We start from the raw sequence: 27,896 nt of genomic DNA on the forward strand, positions 1-27,896 counted from the left end.
TCCTCCGGGCTGTGTTATCGTCTGTCGAGCCACGTGTTTCCCCGATGCTTGGGCATGTTCATCTTTATCAAATCTCCTTTGAAGAGGGGCAAACTGTAAGTCACTGCGGCCCACTTGTGTATGCTTTGAATCGAAGTAGAGAGCAAGAGGGAGGAGCGTTCTATTAGTACCAACACTATATGCATTATGTGGGTGCCGGTGTTGGCTACATGGAGTCCAGCATCGTTGTTCATTTTCCTTCATTACTTCTGGTCCTAGCATCTTTATTAGTAAAGAGGCTTGCTTCACTTAACATGTGTCATCGAGGGGTAGGCACGGAACAGGCTTGAACAGAAGGATAATGTGCTCCACGGTAAAGACAGTCACAGTCACTACTACCATCCTGCTTTGTGCTTTGGCAGTAAACAGCCTAGTTGTCAGGATATCTCATTGCCCTGCTTTCATGGGGGTCACAATGGACTTGGCCCGTCAATCCCAAAGTCATTTGATTATGGAGTAATCCCTGAGCTGGCTTAGGTGTTCTGAAACTATCATTTGTCAAAATACAGTTGATCTGAAAACTTCAACCATTGAGTGAGCAAAGCTTTAGGGATGTCCCGAATGTCTTGCTAACTTTTTTGTCAACACTTTTCGGACATCACTCAGCACTCAACACTCATCCCAATATCCGCCTCCTGGCTCTCAAATGGGAAAGGGTTGATGCAGAGGTACAATTTGTTTACTATGCAACATTATAATAGTTTGATACCTGAATATCATATAGGGCCATACATTTTGTTGACCAAAATATCGCCCCCATTCGAGCTAATAAAAAAATCTACTCCTGATGGTATCTTTTTCTAAACGTTATGTAGGACACAATATTTATGTCAGATAATATTTTCCACACTATATTCTGATATTGAACAGCAGTAATTTGCGAGAAACTATTTTATTTTTATTTAATTCATGAATTTACATAGCATTGGGCTATCCCAAATTTGTAATGATGCGTATTCAATAATTTTCTGAATTTGAGAAGGCTGTCTTTGGTGAGAAGGAAGCAAAAAAAAGGGAGGAGCCTCAACCATGTAATGCTCTACCACCAGAGAATTTGCATCCTGCCGGGAAATGTCACAGCACATCTTATAGGCCAACAGGTTGGTCAGTAAGAGAGCAGGATTTTATTGAGATAAGGATGGTTTTGATATTCACAGCTTTATGCACAACGCATAGGCTCTTCTTGAGCTCACCCTCGGTTTCACTGGGAGACAATATAGCATTTTCATAGCAGGCATAGAGCAGCAGTGAGGTGGTCAGTTGACTTCAGTCCAAGGATGCGCCGAGTGGTATGGAAACGACACATTTGATACATATGTAAATATACATGCGTTTGTTAAAAACATATTTTATAGAAATAAAAACTGTGCTGCATAACTATCTGCACAGGTTATCAACAAATCTCTGATCGTCCAAAAATGTTGTAGTTTTAAGCTATAGCTTGATTTCCTATTATATCCATCTTCTGCCCTTTTTTATTACAGGTTACAAAACTGATACCCTGCGTTCTATCATCCTGATTTAAAGCACACGTTCACCATTGCTGCCTTGTATAAACAGAATGCCACTAGGACAAGCTGTTTAGCAAGTTATCAATTGGTTCATGACAACAAATAAGACACTTTTCTGGAATATGACAGTTTGATTTAATGTCCTGTAATATTCGATGTATACAGCGTGTTGATCATTGCTGCCTCTCAAACTCAGATAACATCGTCTAAGCAGTCATTTTCAATATGTATATTTCCTAACAAACAGTGTATTTCAACCACAAGCTAGCAAAAAAACATAAGTACATTGATGACTTGGTTCTATTTTTATACCTTCTCTTAAGAAGCTGAAAAGAGATATGCAGTCAACCTAAAAGAGATTGAAAGAGATATGTCTGCTTTTAATGGCGATAACCCTCTACTGGCGAAGATGAAGGACGAACAGGAAAAGGCTATGCATTTACTGAGGTAAGTGAGGCGGATTCAGTTGAGTGGCAGCTTTCTGTCTCACTGTGATTTTTTGTGTGGTTGGCTTGTTTCTATTGAGGAAGTGAGCTGTGCCAGTTCTTCTCAGCTGGTGTGATATTGTGTTATCTTACACATGTAAAATGCAGCATGGTACATTACACCTCTTTTACTTTTTTATAACAATCTCCTCTAAAATCATTTCCCTTGAAATCCTCACTCTTCAAACTCCCAATGTAAATATTTTATAAAATCTGTTATGTCTTAATTCAATCATTCAATTACAAATTAGTTAGTAGAGAAAACTGAGTACTTATCTCTTGTTCGAGCAGCATCAAAAGAGGAAGATGGCTGCCTGACATGGTGTCTTATACATGTTCTAAGTTCTGGAATATTTTGATAATATTCTAAGTTCTATGATATTGTTGCTGCTGTGTTTGGGCAGTAATAAAAGGGATATGCATAATGTTGGCCTCCGGGCCTTTTACATAAAATCATAACAAAGAATTCTCCAGTAAAGAGAACATTGGCAGCTCCAGCATCTAGCACCGCCTATTGGTATGGCTGTATGTAGCTACCTAATAATTAATAAACAGGAAGGCTAGCTTTAAAATCTGCATATTCATTCTAATGCAGGAATTTGGGGCCTGAAAAACTGCAAGGCTTGGGCATAATGCCTGTTACCACCATGTTAGCTGGTAGCAACCGTCTGATCACAATGTAAAAAAAAAGATATTTATATAACGGGCACAATCAGGAACAGCATCGTTTGTGCGCATTACTGTAAATTTATTATGACATATGTGCAAACAAGCACCCAAACTCTGCACAAGTGTATTTGCACTGTGTTGTCTTTTTATCTATTTTGACCACCAAAGTCTAAAGGAACCTGAAAGGCTAGCTGGCAGAATTAATCAGAATAATAACATTAAAAAATACATTAAAATTAAAATGATATGATGTCAAACCTAATGCCCCTTTACTCACTGCAAAATACATATATGCATTACTACAGTTGCAATCTACGTGGTTTTGTACCGGCAGCTTTCAATAAATTGTGATATCCTGCAGTGTGTAGGTGTATTGTGGGGCTGATTGGCCCCAACCACTCCTGAGGGAAGAAGTGTGGGCTGTGCTCAGGCACAGGCTGTTTGTGTGTGTGTGTTGTAATAGTTGGATTCCACATTAAGAGAATAATGTAACACAAGTTTATTTTCCCTTTAGTGTCGATGTGGATGTACCTGTGAGTTATATAAATTTCCACGGGGCACTCTGGGACTTAGAAGCAAGGGGGCCTATTTATAAATATTTCATACAACTCAGCAAGACACCTTGCTGCGCAGCACTGCATGAAAGGGAGAGGTCAATAATGCTTCATATTTAACATTATACAGCTTATTTCTGTCCCCTCTTTGTGCTGGTGCACTTTTGGCTGCCTAGAGCCAATGCAGACACCCTTGTGTCATGATGCAAGAATGCCTGCATTGCAGGCAGGATTGTTTTTCTGCAGGAAGGGACACCTTCCTGCACAAAAACAATTCTCTGAGGCTTTTTATTCTTTTTATGTGTGCTAAAGAATGCAGCACACATAGAAAGAGAAAAAAACAAAGAGAAATAAAGATGTTTCTCCTTGTTATGCCTCCCCTGGTTAGACGTAGCATTTTGATACATTCCCAGGTCTACCACTCATGGTAAATCAGGGAATCCATGGGTGTATGCGTGAGAACACTCACACTCTACCCATGGAACACCTCCTTGGGGCAAAGTAATGCAAGGTAGCAACTTGCACTGCCTTGAGTTACTCCAGACTTACCAAGCACCGCAGGGTCACACAAGGTGGCCTTGCGTGACTTGGTAACTCTGACTTTAGTGTTGCGTTGCCTGTGAGTTACCTTGTGTACTTTGCATTAAATACTTTGATAAATCTGGCCCAAGCTTTCTATTACTCTTTCAAAGTAATGTGCTATGTTGCTTGCTGGGACAGGCCACTCTGTATAAAAGTCAACAATAATGTACACAAATATAATACTTGTATTATCAATAAATGCTGATGATATGGCTAGAAGTGAACTATAGCATTGATACCGTAAGATAATATACAATAGTTGGTTAGTGTCTTGTGGGCTTGTGGCCTAGTTGAATACTGTTGCACATTATGTGGACCAAATTCTACCAAATGAATTTGTATTTTGAGAGCCAACCTATGTTCTAAAAGGTTCGTTCTCACAATACAGAATTATAGAGGGCAGCAATTTGACCTAATGCATAAATATTTATGTGGTAGGTCACAAGCTGTGACCCACTATTATTGGCTACAACCACAGGCCCGTTGGCCTTCCGGGTTCAGCAGATCATCATGTCTGTATTTGCTTTTAAATAATGCAGCCTGTTTTCCTAAAAGGTAAACAGGATATGTTTAGAAAAAGAGACTTCAAAATCTTACAAGAACTTTTAGGAGCAGGCAGAAGTTCTTTGGACCACTACCTGCTCCAAAAATATGTTTTTGTCCAAATTCACAAAGACCAAGAAACCCCTTGTGGACCCCCTTCCCATTTATGAATGGGTTACCACCTTGTTTGAGGTGGTGGTAAAATATTAATGTTTTGCGAATGGATTTCGGTTGCAAAGCATTAATATATCCCATAAGGAACTGGTATTTGGAAGTGACACCCTTAACAAGCCCTTTCAAATACGCTTCCTCTATGGTTTCTGAAGTCCATTTAACAATTCGGAAAACCTTTTCCGTATTGTTAATTGGGTTGAGTACAGTTTAAAAATTGTTTTAGTGTTTGCAAACCCTGAGATGTACTGGATCTGAGTGTTTGCAACTGTTAAAACACTTTGGACCTTATATATGAAAAATGAATAAGGTAAAAGGTGTTGCAATTAGCGCACCCACTTTAACCAAATGAATTCTTATTTTGTGAACCGATCTATTGATTGACTGATTAATCTTTATTCGATTTTACACATCTAAACATAAAAGAGTTAAACAACATCTAAACAACATAAAAATCATGGAAACCATATTAAGAACTCATCAGATAAAACAATTATCCATGTGAGATCGACAGCGCTTCTACTAATCATACAAGCACGTTTGAACATAAAGCACCTTCAAACACTGGAAACTAGAATTAGATGGTATGCGTATCTAAATAAGAAATACATCCAAAGAAATCCCATTTCTACAGTCACTTCAGCAACCATACATAATAAGGAATGTACAAACGATCTTAAGGAGGAAGAAAGTTTACTAATACATAAATAGAAACTAATATTCAATGGGCGTATGCCTTTGAACAGCATTTTTCAGGAATCCTCCTGCACAATAGCACACAAGTGGGTCAGACGGTATACGAAGATAATAAAAACTTGGTTTATACTGATAAAATCCACAGGATTTAAGAACAGGATTTGTTTTCAGAAGGCTGTCAAATTTACAAAAAAAGAAAACAATCAACCAGTGTTTGAGGGGAGGATTCATCGCAACGACAAAGCAAAATTGAATCGGCGGCATATTGACCTAGATAAAAGCAAAGATAGCTTCTGTTGGTACCTATGTGGAATTTGGTAAGAAGTGCTCTTTTCCAGACATGGGTAGTTTAAATAATGGCCAAATCCCTCAAGTTTGGTTTTGTTAGCTCACTATTCTCTCTTTTAGTGGCTGCAAACCACATATGGAGCTATTTCACCCTAGTCCTTTCCCAATTGTCCATGATGAGGTACACAAGTCTAGTCTGCCCAAGACTTCTGCCGTTTCTTTATGTGGTTTAACCAGGAAATCCTGAGCCCAAAGTCAAAAGCAAGACAGTTGGTTATGACTTTGTGATTGAACTCTACTTTCTCGTTGCTCAATATTGTTCTATATTGAGATCCAAAGGATGGGCGGAGCAAGCTCCACTTGGTCAGCCACATATTTCAAGCCAAGTTCCTCATGTAAAAATACTGAGGCTGCCTGGTCCTAACCCCAATAGGCACCAACAGAACCAATTCTCCTCCTGGTGTAGCTTAGTGCAGTAGCAAACACCCATCTTGCAGCCCCAAATATCAATAATGGTAAGCATTTCAATTTATTGATTTCTAAAAAGGGTTATACAGGTTTACTGCCAACTTTTTGGGACACATCACACAAAGCCAATAATGAATGATTACGCTGAAGGCAGTGATTGGCAATGCAGGGCAAAGAATCTAAAGTCACTCCAAGATAGGAAAATCCAGAAACCCTAGACAACTTTTACCCTTTATAAAAATGAGTCTAAATTTAATGTTTTGTCTCCCACACACCATATAGTTGTAAAAAGGGTCAGCCCCGATCGCACCCGATGCCCAGGCTGCTGGTGCAGGGCGACTCTTTGTTTCCTTCTTGAGTAGTTACCAAATAAAGAGACGGGCACTGGAAGTAGGAAGACAAGGAAAAGGTTTATTACTCATGAGGAGAGCCTGTCCTTTGGGACACTCGCATAGTGTCTTCGGGAGGTGCTCTAACAAGTTTCTCTGAGGCTTCGTCTTTTATACACAGGTTAGTGGCACACAGGCATCCTTTATTACAATCAACGCTTTGTATAGTATGGAGGTATTTCAACACGTGGCTACAGTAGGGCCCTTATCCTCCATGCAATAGGAGGGGCTGTCACGCAGCTGAGTGTTCTGCTGATTCCATTGGAATGTGTGTGCCTGATCGAGTCTCAGGGGGGTGGGGTGGCCATGATCAATAGTAGCTTCTTCCAAGAGAGACGAGTGCATAAAGTAGTGGGCAATAAACTGTATCCTCGGGCTAAAGGATGACCAGCAGTCAGTGCTGACGTTCAGGCTCAGAGGAAGAGGTCATCAAAGGAGGGGTATTCATGGAGGGACAGGAGGTGTTGGTCAGGCGCGGGGTGCGATTTTTAGGGACAGAGTCATGCGGGAGGGGTGGGCTCATGACTCGCGCATGTGGGAGAGGGGCAGCCAGGGTGCATGGGGGAAGCTTGCAGGGTCAGGGAAGGGGCGCTGGCGATCGACCGCAAACTGAGAGACCATGGTGCCTAAAGTGGCTGTCGTGTACGTGTGTGCATGGGTCTATGCTAGTGGGACAACACAGTCAGAGTTTTAACGATATCCATTCTGTTTACACCAAGGGGTACTGTGAACATGAATGAACGCCGCTTATGTACATACACATTGCTATTTTTAACAGTCGCCGCTTTTTACATAAGCAAGTTCAATTTCTACACAGTCGATGTGATAGGTAGAATACAATACATGTTAATTTACATCTGTTGGGCTCTTTATACAAGCCTAGAAATCAGCATAATATTTAGTCGGTGTAGAATCAAGAAAAATGTTCCGACACATAAAAATCAAGTTCACATTTTCTCTCTAGTGACATCATATACAGAAAGAACGCTCTGATACCTTCCGGTTTGTCAGTACTATAGGGGATTTTTGGAAAACTAACCACATGAGTGACCGATAAAACATTTCTTAAAAGGCAATACAAAATGGTTGAGGGAGGTATTCAATTCGATACAAGTAATTTTTAGTCAAGGGGCGAATAGAAAGTTCTGGAAAGGGGGAGGGTCTTTGTCGCAATGTCTTTTAACAGAGTCCGTCTTCTTTTGTTGGCGCTGCTGAGCACCGGCGGTGGAGCTATAGGTCCAGCTCGGATTCGTCCTTACACGTTGCAGGGTGCGATCAGTCCTCTGCTGTTAGATCACAGTCCTGTTTCCTAACTCATTTTCTTAGGGGTGCCTTATGCTGGGCACCTGCGTGTCTTTCTTTTTCCGTGACAAAATCCCAGTCCATAGTCAAATTTTATATGAAAGAGTTTGTTGAATACTCGAGGGAGGAGAGGGCGGAGTGGGGTCAGATCTTCGAACACACCAAGGGACCAAGGGAGCAAAGGACAATGAGCAGACAGGCCCATCAGTCGGACTAAAAAAGGGACGGGGACTTCAGGCACGAGTGGGTCAGCAAGTCGAGGGCTTCAAGGCAGCCCCTTATTTCTTCATCAGCTGAACTTGAAAGTTGTGCCTCGTCCCGCGTCTCGTTGCTCTGCGGCTCCACCTTTGGTCGTCACACGTGCTCCATGATCTGTGGCCAGGCTGTGCGTCACGTCCAGCTCCTCTCCTTTGGTGATTGTATCTTTGAATGGGTGAAAAACAAGTTTTTAGACAAACTGGTCGGGAGAACAGATATACATTCTCAATTCCTTCCCTATTCCTGAGTAGGTGGGGGATAGGTTCATCGGTCACAGTCAGAGGTCGTTATTTATGGAGTCTGTAGAAGGGCATTGCATATTGAATTCAGAGAATTGTTTGGCGTTCATTCGCGACATATGATAAGAGAAACTGAACTTTTGTACAAAATGTATTATGTTACAAAAAATCAAGTCCTTATGGAGAGACTCGTTCTTCCCTTTAACCCAAGTATCGACAATATCACATCTCCCTTCGGGGTCGGCTAATTCTTGCAAGCAGGGGCGTTATCATAGGGTTGATCGGGGGCGCGTGGGTGCTTTTGGACAGGGAGCTGGGGTCGATCGGGGGAAGTGGGGTACTCTGGACATCCGCACTTAGGCGCAAGGGGGTGGGGCAATCGGGGCATTGGGGATCGCATTTTCTAACAAACTGAGAAACAGAAGACCATTGACGTTATAGTTCCCTTATAAGAGGCCAGATTAGGGGACATCCGTCGTCTTACCCGTCCTTTCCTTCATTACCAACTCGGGTTCTATTGTTTGCAGAAGGGAGAGGTAGTAATATGGCAAGTCTCAATCGTTTTGGTTTCGGTCAATTTTGCTGAACACCTTTGCGTTCGAGGAAACCCAATTATGTTTGTGTCGGAGGGACACAACGCCACCATACAAGAAAAAGAGGAAACGGGGGGCTCCTGGAGAGAGAGAGAGAGAGAGAGAGAGAGAGAGAGAGAGAGAGAGAGAGAGAGAGAGAGAGAGAGAGAGAGAGAGAGAGAGAGAGAGAGAGAGAGAGGAGAGAGAGAGAGAGAGAGAGAGAGAGAGAGAGAGGAGAGAGAGAGAGAGAGAGAGAGAGAGAGAGACGTACTCTAAACGAACCATTCGGTACACGTATGCCGTGGGGAGAGAGAGAGACGTGTACAATAATGGTCCATTCAGTGCGCACACAACTTAGAACGGCAGGGGTTAAGTAATGCGTAAACACAAGCGGAGTAGATCCATACATCACGTACACACAAACTCAGACGGGGGAGACAGTACAGGTATTACATAAAAAGATCCAAGACAAAACATAAAACAGTTATTGGCCACAATTATCCTTTTCTGTATGCTGAGCATCTTTATCACCCTAAGCTCTTTTTACCTTTTTCTTATCTTTTATTCGTTGTCTGCCTCTTACTGGTGGCTTTGATTGTACACACTTACGCCTTTGGCAACTGGTCATGAACTAACCTGGTCAGGCTAATGCTCACGGAGGTTTATTCGAGTCATTTCAAGTGCGTTTCCAGGCTGAGACAACAGTTGGTGTCAATTGGAGAGCAATGGGGCAGCTTTTAGTTATATGCCTATGAGGATGCGGAAAAGGAGGTAGTAGGTTTTCAAATATTGGCAATATCCCTAGTCCTCTCGGCGGAGGATACTTGTGTAACCCCTACCTCGAAATACCCTAAACTTTTCCCTACTTAGTTAAGCGTAAGAATGCTTGATCATGGGTGTACATTATTCTTTTTTTTTTTTTCTTTATTCAGGGTTTGTCGTGGTTAGGTACTATAATCAGACCCCTTTTCCCGTCTCTTCGTCTGTTGGATCACCATTTTCGTCGGCATTCCGAGGTGACCTGCAGAGAGAGAGAAAAGGAGGGAAGGGAGAGCAGGCTACATTGATACGCACTCGCGCGCATAAACCCAGAAAGGTTTTTACTTACTGCGTACTCGGCCTATTTCCACAGGATGCAGTCACTGCCAACTGGGGCGTTTAAGCCCAGGTGGACCGTTAGTGTGATTTTTCTTATACAGGTAGCATATAAAGTATGGGCTAAATACCTGGATCTTCAGCGGTTGCTTTTGGCTGTATAAAAGGAAAAATACACAACTAAAATTCGACCCTTCATATTTGCAATATTTCTACGTGCTATACCTTTTCAACCCTTTATCTAATCGAGCTTAGTCATTCCACCTACATTTCAGTTATATCGAAAAATAGAGATTATTCATTCAAGACTTTATCAATTTACACGGACAACTATAGTTGCTTTCTCAAAAAATCTTTAATAAGAATGTCGGTGCATAAATACGGGCCTACAACCCCGTGGACCGGCCACGGAGCAGGCTGGAGCGGAGTCGGTGGTCGTTTATTTCACAATAAAAGTGCGAAAAACGCAATAAAATCATGTCGAGACTTCAGTGTGAGTGAGTGTCATAAGTGTTGGGCTTCCAACTTTCAATAATCATGATGTGCAAAATTTTAAACAACAATTCATTGTCCGAATGTTCAATCAATACCCATTTGATGTCAATTCGCCGTCTGAACACATAATCAGTACCCATCCAATATCACTTCATTGTCCGAACCTATAACCAGTACCCATCCCATATCAATTCATTTCCCGAACTGACAGTACACATCCCGAATCCATTAATTGTCCGAACATGTAATCAGTACACATCCTATATCAATTCAGGTGGTAAAAAACCCTTCATACATATCTCATGACACCAGGGCCGAACAATCGGGGTACAACAAGGAGTTGAAAGTTTCATTTGCATCGGCGCCATTTTGAGTGCAGTCAGGCAGATTCAGGCATAGTCTAAATCTCTACTAACTCATGGTTGGCCCAGAGCTTCCTTTGGCAGTCCAAAGTTCCGTTAAAGGGTAAAAGAAGGGATCGGTGGTTTGAACCATCAGTAAAAAAGGGGGGAGGGAGGCAACAATGTTCCTACCGGGTCATACTGTGCTTCCACCGGAACTGATCCGAACTGTGGTCTATAGGACTCTAGTCATTCAAACTGAGGCTGGCGCCAGCATGGGAGCGCCGACGTCCTGCGGCTACATTTCCATCGTTCCGTGGGCAATCATGGCAGTCACTCCCCATCGGGGGTATTTGCGGGAGTCGGGGACTCCCGCGGCTCCTCTAGAATCTTCAAGGTTGTGGAGAACTATGACGGTGGAATCAACAAGTGACCGGGCCATTCCTTCATGCTGGGCCCGCTCTTGCCAGTTCGATCGCCATTTTGAGAGTTCGGCAGCTACCGGCGATCGCGGGGTCAAATGAGCGGACGGGCTCCCACCTGCTGGGCGAGGCGTTGCAGCATCGCCACAGTGGAAGAACCCTTTTCCGGGCGCCTGGAGCGCTGAGGGTGCAGTTGGGAAGCCTCCACCTGGGGAGGCGGGAGAGGCCTGTTCGCACCGTCTCTCCCTCCCAGTGCACCCCACGGCGTCTCGCTTGACATTTGTTATGGCCGGACCAGGCGATGAGGACGGGGGGGGGGGTCGGAGGCATGTGCAAGACATCCCCCCCCAGAGTTGTCGCAGCAATTATAGAGGAAAGAAGTGGTGTCTGGCGTGTTGTCGCCGCCATTACGAAGGAGAAAAGAAAAAAATGTCCCGTCCGTCTTTGGGCTGGGCTTCCGGTGGATGTCGGCCGGACGCCCCTTGCTCTGGCCCCATGAACGGGTTCCTTGGCTCATCGGCTGCAGCCGGATCCCGTCGGCCCCTGCCCCCGGCCGTTGGTGGCCGGGCCGGGAGAGAGAGTGGGGGGACTACCTGCAACTCTCAAGTGCCTCCGCGGCCGGACTGGGAGAGAGAGGGGAGGGTCGAGGACATAGACATTCCCCCCCCTGCAACTCTCCGGTGTTGTCAAGGCAATCCCCTGGCCGGGTCCCGCTGGCCTCGGCCTCTCCTCCGGCTACACCCTACGTGAGGATCTCCTGGCCGATTGTTGGCAGCAGGACCCGCCTTATATGGGTTGCTTCCGGCTGGGCGTAGCCGCAACCCTGCTCCACTTTGGAAGTTTCCAGAGTGGGGGCGGATGTTCTGCTGACTTGCATTTTCCCCAGTTTACCGTTCTTATTTCTAACGTTTCTTGTTTCTAGGGCATTAATAGGTTTTATCATTATGTATTGTTATCGTTTCTTTGTTCGTTATTTAATAAAAAGTTCATCAGTGGCCTACTGGTTTCGTTTTCCTATTCCTCTCTTTCCAGATCGTTTCATGCTAAAGTTTCTGTTAACAGGATACAGTGATCACTTTATTATCTCATATGTCCTTTTCACTAGGGGTGCTCTCTGGTTGGGTCAGATGATCTTCCTCTAGTAAATGGTCCGGGTGAGACTGGCGTATCAGTCAGTGGGGAGTAGATAGGCATGACAGATTACAACGGGGGACAAAAGGTCCGCATTACCTACCCTTCACTACTTGCAAAGTTTTTCCTACGTTTCTTTGCAAACAGGGAATACCTCCAAAAAGAACCAATTCCCAAAACAGTCAATGTTCGGGCAAACAGTCAATCAATGAGGAACGAAATAGGTACGACGTGTTAAAGGTTTGCGTTACCTACCCTTCACTCTCTGCAAAGGGAGAGAGAATATTCCTATTCTTCCCCGTTTGCAGGCAGAGAAGATTCCTAAGAGAACCAACTTCGAACAATTCAATGCTCGATTCAATCAATCAATCAATGGGGAGAAAAATAGGCACGACGTGTTAAAGTTTTGCGTTGCCTACCCTTCACTATCTGCAAAGACTAAACAGAGTATGGCGATTCTGTGTTTGTTTGCAAATAGAGAATCTCCCAGAAGCAATCAATAGGCAATACTAGTATTTTCAAACAATCAATCAATCAATCAATTTCGCAATTTGTCGTGTGTCACGACCTTACCCGGACCGGACCATGTGGGCAGTTCTTCGCCTTCCTTTTTCCGCGCCCGATCGTTCTCTTTCTCCATGTTTTTACCGCAGCATTCCTGTGGGATTCCAGTCAGGACAATAGGTCACTTGAGAGAGGTCCGTTCGGAATCGGTGAAGCTCATTCAATCGGCAGCCGGACGAGGGCCCTCTCAAGGCAGGTATACTCCAATCATTTAGATGTTCACCCCATCGTCTGGACCTCTCTTCACCGGACCCTATGTCGCTGATGGACCCCGGCGTTGGGACGCCAATTGTAAAAAGGGTCAGCCCCGATCGCACCCGATGCCGAGGCTGCTGGTGCAGGGCGACTCTTTGTTTCCTTCTTGAGTAGTTACCAAATAAAGAGACGGGCACTGGAAGTAGGAAGACAAGGAAAAGGTTTATTACTCATGAGGAGAGCCTGTCCTTTGGGACACTCGCATAGTGTCTTCGGGAGGTGCTCTAACAAGTTTCTCTGAGGCTTCGTCTTTTATACACAGGTTTGTGGCACACAGGCATCCTTTATTACAATAAACGCTTTGTATAGTATGGAGGTATTTCAACACGTGGCTACAGTAGGGCCCTTATCCTCCATGCAATAGGAGGGGCTGTCACGCAGCTGAGTGTTCTGCTGATTCCATTGGAATGTGTGTGCCTGATCGAGTCTCAGGGGGGTGGGGTGGCCATGATCAATAGTAGCTTCTTCCAAGAGAGACGAGTGCATAAAGTAGTGGGCAATAAACTGTATCCTCGGGCTAAAGGATGACCAGCAGTCAGTGCTGACGTTCAGGCTCAGAGGAAGAGGTCATCAAAGGAGGGGTATTCATGGAGGGACAGGAGGTGTTGGTCAGGCGCGGGGTGCGATTTTTAGGGACAGAGTCATGCGGGAGGGGTGGGCTCGTGACTCGCGCATGTGGGAGAGGGGCAGCCAGGGTGCATGGGGGAAGCTTGCAGGGTCAGGGAAGGGGCGCTGGCGATCGACCGCAAACTGAGAGACCATGGTGCCTAAAGTGGCTGTCGTGTACGTGTGTGCATGGGTCTATGCTAGTGGGACTACACAGTCAGAGTTTTAACGATATCCATTCTGTTTACACCAAGGGGTACTGTGAACATGAATGAACGCCGCTTATGTACATACACATTGCTATTTTTAACATAGTGGGTTTTGGTTGTATTGACTTAATGGTCAAAATTATACATAAACAGCGCAAAATTCTTAATAACGCCCTATAGACCATTAGGCGAGCAGGACAGCACTGTCTGCATAAGGTAGAACTGGAACTGGAGTTAAGTTTACCTTATGTATTGAATTGAATTGAAAAAGCTTTATTCGAGTTATACACTCATAAAAGCACACACATAAGAATTTACACATTTAAGACTCTAACATACATTGACGATAAATTTCAGATTAAAATACACAGTATACACACATAAAATATTCACCAATAATAATTAATATAAGCTTTCTCATAATATACAGAACTAGATGTCAGTTAAAATACAAAATCACCCTCTTTGTAGGCCATAACCAAAAATGTACAATTAAAACTCTTTGCAAACATTTTAGCAACATATTATAGCTAAAATTCATAATTCTCTCCCACGGGATACTAGCAATGCAATTCATACAAGCAAGAAAGCGGGATTCAAAGCCTATTCGGAGCTAAAGCCCTCCGCCTTATGGACCAAGCCCACCCCAGGTATTTTGCCGTTCCTACTACTATAGGCAAGTCGGTTGAGGAACAAATAATTCTCAGCCCCTCGACACCACTTAAGGCACCAAGGTTCCTACAAACAGGTGCCAACCACAATTTCCTTGGTTTTACATAGGCCTCACACAGGAATAGAAAATGTGCTATACTTTCGTTGGGGGCGCCACATGCCGGACAACCCGAACTACTGTTAGTTCCCCAGTTAGACGTCACTGACCTCAGGGGGAGGGAACCTGCCCTTAGCTGGAAAAATAATTTCCTGTCTAGCGGAACAGTTAAAGTGTCCCAATACTGTTCTAGTGCAGGTCTTGTTTTAATTTCCATAAACCTACCCCCCATGGATTCTGGGGTCACACTCCTCCAAAGCTTCTGGTCAATATAATCCCAATATATAGCTTTTATAGTTGTTTTACTAGGGAACACTTCCCCAGAGGGATTTTCCCAAAGTTTGGAAAGACCGAGCTCAGCAAGGGCGTCCCTAAGCATTTTTAGCCATGTAATTTTATGGAAGACATCTGATTTAACTAGGGCAGAGAACCCCTCAGCATAGTGTCTAATTTCTGGGGTCGTCCACAACCGCCTCCAGTAGAGGATAGGCCTTAGACGGGCACGATCACTAAGCGATCTTCTTCCTAGGTCCAGGCCAAGCGGTATTAGAGGGGTACTTTGGGGGAGACTAGTTATCCCTCTCAGGAACCTGTTCTCAGATCTCTGGAGCGTATTAAACCTCTCAAAGCCCCAGACTTCAGCCCCCGTAAAGGGCTGCGCCCAATGCTTTTGCGTCGTATACCATGAGAACCGGTTTAATAGGCCTGGTTTTGGATTTTGCTTGTTCAGCCCGAAGCGCTCCTGAAATCTGCTGGTGTTTCAAGACCGCCTTCTCGATATGTCTTGACCAACCAAATTTACTTGATATCTCCACCCCTAGGTATGTAAAAGTGTTTACTACCTCTAGTCTGATACTGTTCAGAGATACCCTAGGTTGGGATTGGCGCTTTTGCCCAAAGACCATCAGCTTAGTTTTATTTACATTAACCTCTAGACCACGTTCCTTGCAGAACATATCAAATATGTTCAAGGCTCGCTGGAGCCCTGCCGGGGTTTTGGACACGATCAAGGTATCGTCGGCGAACATCAGGATCGGAACCCTGATGCCCGCCAGCGAAGGTGCGTCAACCCTCGCATCCAACATCCTGTCCACTATACCATTGATGAACAAGGAGAACAGCAGGGGTGCCATGGCACAACCCTGACGAACCCCCCGCTCAACAGGGAAGTTGATTGTAGATTCCCCGTTCCTCCCCCACTGGACTTTAGCAAAATTGCTTTCATGGAGACGCATTATTAATGTGAGCAGTTCAAGTGGGACCCCTATCTTGCTCAAAACACCCCACAGCTTACTCCTGGGCACCAAATCGAAGGCAGCCCTCAGATCTACAAATGCTACATAAAGGCTGCCTTCGCCAAGGAGTACAGTCCCCCACCGTAGCATAGTGAAGCGAAAAATTTGATCAACCGTGCTGGTTGCCCTCCTAAATCCTGCCTGGTAAGGGGATAAGGCATTGTTTTCATCTACCCAGGCCATAAGTTTGGCGACCACCATCTTACCCACCACTTTTTGGATAGTGGCCAGCAAACTTATAGGTCTATAATTTGCCGGGAGCGATCGATCGCCTTTCTTAAAGATTGGAATTATAATTGCCCCCTTCCATACATCCGGGATGTTTGCCCCTTTTGCAAGGGCATTTCCCAGCACAGTCGCGTATTTTGCCCACCGAACCTTATCATGTTTGAAAATATCTGAGGGAATTCCATCCAACCCCGGAGCTTTCCCCCCCTGCAGTAATGAAATTACAAGTTCAGATTCTTTAATTGAGAATAAATCTCCCTTGCAAAATACCACAGGGATTGGTTCTGTGTCCATTATATCCCTATTTTCCGCATACTGTGGTTGGAAATACTCGACCCAAGAAGCCTCATTAACATTGTTATCGGGGTTGTTTGGGGTGCCACCTCTGCCCCATTTCATAATTTTCCAAAAGAGTCTTGAATCTTTTTGCCCAGAAGCCTCAAGTAACTCCTCCCAATACTCCTCGTCCCACATCTTCTTGGCCTTGCGAATATTCTCTTTATATTTTTTCCTGGCAGTGCTAATCAAAGCCCTCTCCCTGCTTTTGATTGCCCTGCCCAACTCCAGTCTAGTTGCCCTGCACTGCTTGTTAAACCACCTCGCCAATTTGATGGGTGGATTTCTATTTGCCCTAACTGATTTGATAAAATGTGGTTTTATCAAAGAGAAGAATGTATCATGTATGTCCGCTATTGTGGAGGAACCCGGTGTTACGGGGTATACTGTTTCCATGGCGACAATAGCATTATCCACCTCCAGATTAATGTGCTCCAAGATGGCTGAGTTGGCCAGAACATTTGGCCATTTCACCCTTCTTGAGTCGTTAGCTATAACAGGTACAGTCTCACTACCTGACGCTAAGTGGGCAGGCGCAGCCTTCCACCATGAGTGGGTAACGCTGAGGGGGTTATGATCGCTTTCTATTCTCCCCACAATTTCCATGTCGCCCACGCCACACCATAGCTCAAGACTACAGATGACATAGTCGATCCTGCTCTTGCTATGACCGTTATCGAATGAACAATTCCCTCCCTGGTCACTTTTTGTCCTGCCATTAAGGGCCCTCAAACCATACTCCAGGCATAAGGCATTTAACAACAATACATCCTTAGTCCACCGCTTCACTGGTGAGAGGTTTAAATTTGGGACGCCCCATAAGGCATCTTCCTCTTGTCCTATCGGATATTCTGTGTTTTCCAAGGGCTCAAAGGTCCTATTCAGGTCACCTGCCACAACCACTCTATTTCCAAGTGACTTGGAATCAAGGGAGGTCGATAGCACTTCAAGGGTGGGGGAATTCCCAGCACTTAAACCCCTAGCATAAATGGTATAGATGTCTATCACACCTCCCTGTCCTAATGTTAACCTCAATAATTGTATATCCTTGCAGCATAGGTCAATCACTTTTACTTTAACCTGAGAATTCTGCTTGACCCAGGCTGTTAGACCTCCCATAGGTCTACCCCTAGGGCCCCTAGTCGCTGGTATACAAAAATTTAGATAACCTGGCAGGTAAATTGGATCACAAGCCCACGTCTCCTGAAATAGGCACATTTCGAACCCATTGACAAAGTCTAGCCAATCTTGAGACAGCAATCTGGAGGCCAAACCTGCTATATTCCATGAAAGAAAACTTCCCGTGGTATCACCTTTACTGATCCCCTTTTCAGTGGCAACCATTACCGGTGATTTAGTCAAGATCTCACGGTCGCCTCCCTCTCCCATAACAATATCTACACAGTTTTCCACATTAACATCAATTGTATCAAGACATAATGGTGATCTGGGATCACTCCCCCAATCATCCTGGCATACCATATTGCCCCCCCGCTCCTGCCAAGTTACACATCACATCCCCCTTAGGCGACAGTATTGCCTCCACAATACTTTCCCTTTCCCTTTGTACAACAGAGTCAAAAAATTCAACAGGATTCCGTCAGCATCCCCGTCTCATGTACCCTGCCCCACCCTCAAAGTTATATACCTGTTTATAACAATCATTTGGACGTAAGATAGGGGCAGGGAAAGAGCTGGCCTCTACCCAGGGAGGCAAACTAATTCTCATTGACTCATTACTCCCCCCAGGATGAGTGGACGCTGGTCTAGGGTAGAAAAAAGTCAAGTCCACAACGCCAATCCCACCAATGCTAATATTCCATCCCGGACTCGTGATCAACCCTACTACCCTTGGGTCTTGGAAGTTGATTATGATACACTCACCCCCCTGCTTTTTAAAAGTGTTCCCAATCCAGTTGACCCTTCTAACCCCAATAATCAGACCGTCCACACCCCCTGGCAAGGGTCTATTGACCCGTAGCCAATGCATGGCTTTATTTTTTAACATGTCATAAGTTTCCCTTTGACTTTCCATTAAGGGTGGGACATTGGTGAGAATAGCCACGTATGGATAGGAATCAGGGGTGAGTTGGCCCGGGGGAATCCGATTCAAAGGTTTATTAACATATGGTTTTAATGGGTAGCGTTCTGGGACAGCAAGACTCAAAGGAACACCACTTCCCGCAGCCATGGCAACATTATTTCCATCGGCTGTGGAGCTGCCATCCCTTGCAAGGCCGCCCCTGCTTGCTGTCTGGGAGGCAAGCGGAGCATTAGATCCAACAGCATTCATACCTAGGTTTTTGTCTAAGTCTATCAATGTACCCTGGTTACGTTCCAAAGTAGCTGGTGGGAGTGGACTATTATTATTAGCGGCGGGGGCCAAGTTTTTAGAGCCATCTTTGGTACCTTTAGCCGTGCTACTATTACAGCTGGTCTTAGTTCTCCCACAACTGTTGTTGTTTGCTGGGGGTAAAGGTACTACTGTATTCTTACTATTCTGCCCCTGATTCTGCTGCATAGATGCACCACTCGCTATTGGGGGGATCAGTTCGACCGCCGTGGCACCTATATCCCGCTCGGCTAACTTATGTTTTGCCCCATTCTCTCCCATTTTATTATTGGACTTAATTAATGACTTTATTGAGAAGAAATTATCTAAGCTAGCCTGCTCAAGATGATCCAATTGTTCTGCTAGCTTTCCAAGTCTGGTCTCAAGGGGCTTTAAAAGGGAGCGTATTAGTTTTTCCAAATCCGATAGACATTCCGGATTAGACATCAGTTGCCTAGGTGCTGCTAGAATAATAGGGTCTATTTCTGTTGCTATTGGTGCTGGAATCATTGGGTTTTCTGTACATATTGGGGCAACTAGTTCCTCCCCCGTTATTACCCCAGTAGGATTCTCAGCAGGAACATGGGTTACGGGAGTTTTAATGGCCAACTTCCTGACCTTCCTTGCAGGATTTGGGACTTGAGATTTTTTTATAGTTGCCGCCCTTTTCCTCTTTGGGCATGGTTTAGACTTAATAGCCTGTACTTGTACACATGCTTTTGGAATGGTATTTTGCCCCCTCAGTGGTCTGTTAGAAGCATTTGGATGCTCTGAGGATAAGGTGGTAACCACTATATCTACAGGAGAGGTACCCAGTGGCTCATTAGAAACAGATATATCATACAATGAATCATGTGTAGCTGGCAGTACTGTAGAAGATAGCGGGGTGACCAATGCAGGGAAACTTTGACCCATACGTTTATCAAGGGGGTTTTTCATAAGCTCAATCGATAGCCTTCGCCCAGCACGTCTTTCCCCCAAAGCAATCTCCCTATCTATGTCCTGGGGCAGGCGTTTGAAGTACGTATCTAGGGGGCCCATAACCGCCGTCTCCACCTCGCCCATAGAGGACAGCAAGGCAGAGGTATTTAGAGAGCTAGCCATGAATCACACCCCCCTGCTACCTTCAAATAAGCTAAATGATCCTGGTAAACACCAGACAAATAGGTTACATCCAATAACGGGTCTGTAGATATCAAAGGGGTGGCCCAGCCCGGCCTCCTGCGGCCCGGACGGCCACAGACGGTCCCGCCCTTGTCCCGGGCTTCTCCCGGCGCGCTCCCGCTCGCTCCCGCTGAGCGGGAACAGTGATCAACCTTATGCCCTGTTACTGTTAGTGATTGGTTGGTGGACAGGGGGGTGTGGCCAGCGGGGAGAGCAGCCCAGGTGTGACTAGTTGGGCGCGCAGGGACTCCTGGACGCTGGAGTCCCTGCCTCAATGCTCGCAGCCCCGCTAGCTCGCTCACCTGCCCCGCGCTCCTCTGAACTCCCATAAACAGCTCCCAGAGTCAATATGACAAGCGCTGCGGGACCCGCGAAGCGGGTCCGGCGAGGCGCTAACGGTGTCCTTAGGTGCAGGAGTGCACGGTCTTCCCTCCGAGTGTCAGGATCCACAAAAGGGCTTCAACTTATGTAATTCTTGCCCTGTACATGAGAGAAATGAGTTCAGATATATAAAGGAAATAGAATTGGTGCCTGAACACAACCCTGTTGTATGCCTATGGACATCCTAAAAGTGTGTGTATGTTCCTCCTCTGTTTTTATACCTGACCATTGCTGAGAACCCACAGTGTAGTCCATGTAAAAAGTAGACCAGGGATTGAGGCAAACCAGCCTCAGTAAGAATGTTCCATAGTTTTAAAAGGTTCACACGGTCAAAAGTGCTGCTTAAATCCATAAATGCAAGGAGTAGAGAGACAGTTTTGGCTACTGTTTATTTCCTATTCAGTAGGTAGCGGTTTAAGCACTATTCCTGTGTCCCTAACCCCTCTTTAAAACCATATTGGACCTTGCTGATTGTACCTGACTGTTGGTCCCAAGTCTCTATCCTTTGCAGGATAATCCGACTGACCACTTTTACTGCAAAGGCCCGTAATGATATTGGTTGATAGTACCAAGTATCCTGCCTGTTACCTTTCTTAAATATGGGGACTATGACAGCTGTCTGCCAAGAGACAGGGATCCTATACGTTACTGCAGCATTCAAAATGTTGGCAATAATGTATGCCCATTTAGAAATGTTTTCCTTGTAGAGGTCCATATGGATCCCATCCGGATCATGTGCCTTTCTAGACGGGCTGGTGGATATGGCAATAATCACCTCTTCAAGGTTGAATCTAATATCAAGAGGGAATAAGGGGAGACCTCAACTACTACTTCTCACCTTGTATTCTCAAAGAAGTATATATGTTTTTGTGAGAGGTACAGCTTTTCGTGCTAGTTTAATCCCTAGCCCATTGCTATTAATGCCAATTTACTTTTTCTCATTCACGATATCCCCTAAGCCCTGAAAGTCATTATCTTTACAAGTTCTTATGACATTTTCCCATGCTTTCTCCTTCAGGGCCTCCTTTCTTTTTTGATGGAGGTTTTGTAGTCATGCCTTTCTATGGCAACAGCAGCTCCATACCTGGGTTTGCGATTAAGAGCAGATTTCAGGCATTGATTGACAATCTTGTATTCCCTGTCAAATCAGCCTAGACAGAACAGTTGAATGTTATATATATATATATGTGTACATATATATTACCTACTGGCGGTCGCTAGTAGGTAGTTATAGTTGGGACCTACTTTCAATAGGAAAAGTGTTTTTTTGATTAGCCAATAACCTTAGCGCCGTTTGATGAATCTTCGCGACATTTTCAAGACTAATGGGGCAGTCAAGCTAGCTTCTGTCCTTAAAACGTGGAGTGATCTGTCAAGTGGTGGGCCGAGACAAGGGGGGCCCCAAAACACTTTTCTCCGTGTTAATTTCCATAGGAAACTGTTGACACAGCTACAGCCCGAACTGCTGAACGGATTTACATCAAATTTGGCAGAAAGGTAGCTCTTGGTCCAGAGTGCACTCTTTTTTGTTAAATGGTGTAAATCGGTTCAGTGATCCCTGAGAAATTTGAAGATTCCTCAGATATACAACTGTGGCTGCGGCGGATCTGCGAACCCTCATGATCTCGTGCCTGAGATCTGATTGGCTGCCAACACTTTAAACCAGGAAGAATTGAGAGCCATCTTGTGACTCAGTTGAACTTAGTCACAAAACATAGTTAAAACAATAAACAGGGGGCAGGATAGAAAAACCCTGACCCACTAGGCCTGTTCAGGGGGTCCCTGTCAGGGCCAAAAAAAACATTTTTGTAACAAATATTCAGCTGGAGTTGCAGTGAATCCGCAAATCCCGCCCAAACTTTGTTTTTTACATGAAGCCCGGTCTTCGTTTAATTAGGCCCCTGGGTGGGTCAGCTGCCGGGTCAACTTGAACTAATAATGCAAGGGGACCGCCGCCTCCCTGGGGCTACATTTCAACATGTGTGGGGAGGGCTCCTGCCCCCCACGAAGCCCTGGGGACTGCCACCTTCCCAGGGTTAATGTATTGAAATGCGGGGGCATGCAGACCCCCGCAGGCCCGAGGACCACCACCTTCCCGGGACACAAAGAGGATGGGAGGGAGGCCGCATGGCCCCCCTCCAGGAGCCCTCCATGGCCCTGGGGACCACCACACCCCAGGGCTGGCTCCAGCAATATCCCCGGGTGCCCAGCTCTGGGACATTGCAGTTTTCTATGGCTTGGTGGGAGTACTGCTCCTCCCAAGCCATAGCAAACACTGCTTCGCGTCATGGAAGCGAGAGCATGGAAAATGCTTTTGCTTCCATCAAGCGGAACATACTTGGTTTTGAGCAGAGGGAGCTGCATGTTAGCAGTTCCCTCTGCTCAAAAGCAATGCCGGCTCCTGCAGGAGGCGGGGAGCCGGCAGGGACTGCGGGGGTCTTGAGGCTCCACCCACGGCCCTTTCGGGATGGGGTCCGCGGAGCAATATTGGCCTGGTTAGGGGGTTTTGCAGGCCCCCCACCCTTTTTAAAAAAAAAAAGAAAAGTTTAAGGCGCAGCCCTGGGGGATGGGGTCCCCGTAGCTAAAATAGGCCTAAGAAATGTCCGGGCTCCTGGGATGGGGTCCCCAGGCCGAAAATGGCCTGGGATGTGGCCGCACAGCCCCCTCCCATTTTAAAATATAAATAAAGGCCCAGCCCGGGGTATGGGGTCCCCAGGGCACAAAAGGGTCAAGGGAAAGGGGGACACACAGCTCGCCTTCCTAAAATAAAAAAAATAAAAATAAAAATTGTCGGAGGCCCTGCCCCTTTCCCAACTACTCTGCTGGCGCGCTCTTGGTTGGGGTCGAAGTCCCCGTCGCTCCTAAGGGTCCTTAGGGGCCAACTAGCCCACCTGTTACCTCCAGTAAGCCCCACACAGTGGGATTGCTAGGAGATGGTTGGAGGGCCTCCCGACTTAGGTGGACTTCATCCCCAATCAGCACTGTGCCACGAGGCGCATTTGCAGAGTGGTGGAGAGAGGGGCAGTGGCTCTGACCACCTCTTAGCAATCCAGTGGTGTGGGTCTTACTGGAGGTAACAGGAGGGCTAGTTGGTCCCCAGGGACCCTCAAGGGCAAGGGGACTACATCCCCCAACCAAGAACGCGCCAGGAGGCACGATTGCAGAGTGGTGGTGAAAAGGGGCGTGAACTACTAGTAGAACTCAGTAATGCAGCTTTATGGGACTTACTGGAGGTAATAGGAAGGGCAGTTGGCCCCCAAGGGCTTCCTTGGGGGCCAACTACCCTACCTGTTACTTACAGTAGGTACTATACAGCAGGATTGCTGAGAAGTTGCAGAGGCGACGCCCCCTTTAGCCACCACCCTGCAAAAGTGCCTCCCTGTGCACTACTAGTTTGGGGGTAAAGTCCCCTTGGTGCCATAGGGACCTTGGGGGCCAAGAAGCCCTCCTGGCACCACCTGTAAGTCCTACGCAGTGGAATTCCTGAGAGCTGGTAGGAGGCCTAGCCCCCTTTCTCCACCACTCTGCAAACGTGACTGCTAGTTAAAAAACCTGAGAAATTCACTAAAAAAGAAAACAAAGGTTATAGGGGCTTTATAGTTAGCAAATAGAATTTAAAAACATTTAGAAATTCACTAAAAAAACAAAGGTTACAGGGTCTTAATAGTTAGCAAATAGAATTTAAACATCAGAAATTCACTAAAAAAAAAGCTTACAGGTACATTATAGTTAGCAAAAATAATCTAAAACTCCTTAGAAAATTCACTGAAAAAACCACAGGTTTCAGAGATGTTATAGTTAGGAATTAGCATTTAAAATACTTTAGAAATTCACTGAATAAACCAATGGTTACAGGAATGTTATAGTTAGGCTGACATTTCACTTGTACACAATTTGTGCAATTCAGCCATTATAACTTGTGGCCCCACAATGCACTACTTATGCCTTCACATATTACATCACTCTTGACATGGTCAGTGACATCACTGATGACATCTCAAATGACATCATCCAGTGACTGGGAGTGTTTCTAAAAAGTGTATGAGTGTTATGAGTGGGTTTATGAGTGCTTGTATGGATGATTTAGTGGGTGTGTGACTGACTGTATAAGGGAGTGACATTACATGTCTCAGTGAATGTATGGGGGAGTGACTAATCTGTGTGAATGTCTGTATCATTCTGTCAGTTGGTGTGTAAGTGGCTGCATGGGTTGATGAGTAGGTACATGACTGTCTATATGGGTTATTGATTGGTTGTCTGAGTATCTGTATGGGTGCTTGACTTTCTTTGTGGGTGGGTTGGGGGTGTGCGACTCCCTGCATGGATGAGTGAGTGTGTGAATCACTGGCTGTAAGCGTACATGAGTGTGTCTGAGAAGGGCTGTATGGTTGAGTGAGTGTGTGTATAGCTGTGTCAATGAGTGAACAGATGTCTCTGTGGTATAAGGGTGAGTACATATGTGAAAGGGAGTATATATGAGTTTTGGAGTATATAAGTGACTGTGTGTGTGAGTGAGTTATTGTGAGAGTTGCTGTATGGGTGACTGTGTGCTTCTGTAAGTGGTTGTATAGGTGAGTAAGTATGCACTAGTATCTGTACGAATAAGTGAGTTGGTGTCCCTGGTGGAAGGACCAGTGGGTCAAGGGTTGCCAGCTCTGAGGTCAGACCACCCCAGGACTGACCCTGGTTAGGCCACTTCTGGCCTGGGGGGTCTTCATTCTCTATCAGGTGGACAGGCGGCTGGATACCTGCGCCAGGCAGACTCTCGCACAACCCATGAGCAGTGTGTTTTCCTTTGGAGGGTTGGTGTACTACCCCAGACGTTCTGGGCTGCCAGGCACAGGTCCAGCCTATGTTACAGACCCTGGGTTGGAAGACCAGGTTCAGGGTGCCCCCCCTGACCTAGAGGAAGGGGCGACTGCTCACAGTGCCCCTACCAGTTTGTCTTCTGGGGGTGCTGCTCCAGGTAGGAGGGTACAGAGCCCTAGGGAGGAGGACCGGGTGTGGGAGAGACCACCCTAGTCCTGTATCCAGCCTCAGGATACAGATCCTGGGCTTGTGGACCAGTTGCCTGATAGCGACCCTGAACTGGTGAGACAATTGTGGAGAACACCTGCCACAGGTGCCCTGACAATTCTGGAGTTGAGAGGGACTGTTCCCAGTAGGGTATATAGAGCCCCAGGGAGGGGGACAGGGTGTGGGAGAGCACACCCCAGTCTCCTGTCCAGCCACAGGGTACAGACCCTTGGCTGGTGGGACAGTGTCAGGATGCCATACCTGACTTGGAAGGAGGGAGAATGGAGAGAGGGTCCAGGCGCCTGGGGCTACGGCTACCCTCTCTCTGACGCCACAGAGGTTAGAGAGGCCTGGAAGGCATAAGGCCTGGCTCTCATCACTGCAGTTGTCAGGGGCCACTGTGGCTTGCTGTCCTGGTGGACAGAGTTGCCCCTGGGAGGGGGACAGGAGTCACACCCCGTGGGTAGACTGAGCCAGACCACTGTGTTGGCCATGTGAGTACTGTTGGCCTGTTGGGACAAATCTGTGAGCGAAGTAAGTTTAGGCACTGCAAAGAGGGGATCCACAGGTGAGGAGAAGGGTTCTCAATGGGTCAGCTTAGTGGACCCGGAGAGTATAGATAGAGGGATCCAACTGGGTTCAGGGAGGCATAGAACGTGAATAGACCCCTGCTATTGCAGGCCAGGTTCCATGTTCTATTGTCCCAAGCAGGGAAGCCCATCGAAGTATGGATTGGTCTACCCTGGCTTTAGGCTGGAAGGGGGTTGTGTTGGAAATGGCCCTTTTTGAGCGTTATCCCCAAACTTTTTGCTTCTTCCTCCTATGTGTTCCTGACCTGTGTTTGTTGGTTTTAGGACTCTGGGCACTTTACCACTGCTGATCAGTGCTAAAGTGCATATGCTCTCTGCGTAAATTGTGTTATGGATTGGTGTTTCCATGATTGGCATATTTGATTTACTGGTAAGCCCCTAGTAAAGTGCACTCAGTGTCCCAGGGCCAGTAAATCAAATGCTACTAGTGTGCCTGCAGCACTGATTGTGCCACCCACATGAGTAGCCCTGAAAAGGTATCTAAGACCTGCCACTGCAGAGTCTGTGCGTAGTTTGTAACTGCAGTATCCACCTGGCAAATGCACCCACTTCCCAGGCCCTAACCTTCTCTTTTCTTACATGTAAGACACCCCTAAGGAAGGCCACAGGTAGCCCCATGGGCAGGGTGCAGTGTTTGTGAAAGGTAGGAAATATACTGAGGTTTCTGGCATGTCCTGATAGTGAAATACTGCCAATTTAGCTTTTATCTGTCGAAAGGCTATCTGTCCCATATGATAGAATTGGAGTTAATTTATAACATCTTATAAATATAACTTCCCATTGAGATGTGATAGAAAGATGGAGTTTAGTATGCCTGAACTCAGAATATAAAAATGCATCTTTTAGTAAAGATGAGGGCACTCTCTGCATCTTGCACTGAAACCCTGATCTTACCGATGATGACGACAGCCGCTGCCACTGCATGCAGCGTGACCTGTGGGCACCGCACTCTGCAGCACCTTGCTTCACTACGCCATCCTGGTCTCACAGACACCGTCTTTGCACGCTGACCACGACTTCCGTGACCGCATTGTGGATTGGGGACACTGCTCGTATGTCTCACGGCGCACCACCCCGTCCCACACCGCAGTCTGGAACGACCTACGCCAGCTCCTCGCAAATGGCTCTGTCACCTGCACCGCCTTCACTCCGCACCGCAGCCCTGGTTTTACCGACGCCGCTGAACAACCGCCACTGTGCCGCTGCCAGCACAGCTAGTTGAGGGTACCGCATGCTGCACCGCTACATTTCGCATTGCAATGCGACAGTTGCCACGACAGGCCACACCCACGTGTTGGCCGCAACATAAAGGTACTGTTTACAAGTCCGTCGACACCCCTGACCGACGCGGTCAGACAGAACTGTTGGATTCCGTTGTTTACAGCACCGCTGTAGTACCTGACGGAGCTACCGACTTTAAGGAATTGTGTTTTTAAAGTTTTCTCGCAAAGTGCATATTTTTAAAGTTTTGTATGTCGGGTTTTTGTTGTTTTAGTCTTGTTTTGGATATATAAAAATATTGGATATTTTTCTACACTGCTGGGGTGTCCTTTTTTAGTGTTTTTACTGTATTACTGTTGGTTATGTGCAAATGCTTTACACACTACCTGTGAGATAAGCCTGAACTACAGAGGAGGTGAGCAAGTGTCAGTTTAGGAGTGTAACTCCCTTACCCGGAATAGGAAGAAAGGTACCTACATCTGCCAACTAGAGACCCCCATTTCTAACAGGGTGAGTGGGTGTGTGATTGCTTCTGTGGATTATGTTATCAGTCATGTCATCAGTGATGTCATTTGAGATGTCATGAGTGATGTCATGAGTGATGTCACTGACCATGTCATAAGTGATGTTAATACGTGAGGTCATAAGTTGTGCATTGCGGGGGCGTAAGCTATTATTAA

General features: G+C 45.9%; 1 protein-coding gene across 2 annotated transcripts in view; it reads left to right on the forward strand.

Moving 5' to 3' along the window:
• The window catches only part of LOC144761595 (uncharacterized), a 489,105-nt gene that overhangs the window by 349,538 nt on the left and 111,671 nt on the right, over positions 1–27,896 (forward strand). The window contains exon 9 of one of the 2 annotated variants that reach the window (XM_078646893.1): positions 1,874–1,997. In XM_078646893.1, the coding sequence (XP_078503019.1) occupies positions 1,874–1,997 (124 nt within the window). The remainder of the gene's footprint in view (positions 1–1,873; positions 1,998–27,896) is intronic. The other variant, XM_078646894.1, reaches the window with a different exon arrangement.

This window comes from Lissotriton helveticus, chromosome 6, assembly GCF_964261635.1.
Source record: "Lissotriton helveticus chromosome 6, aLisHel1.1, whole genome shotgun sequence".
Lineage (NCBI taxonomy): Eukaryota > Metazoa > Chordata > Amphibia > Caudata > Salamandridae > Lissotriton > Lissotriton helveticus.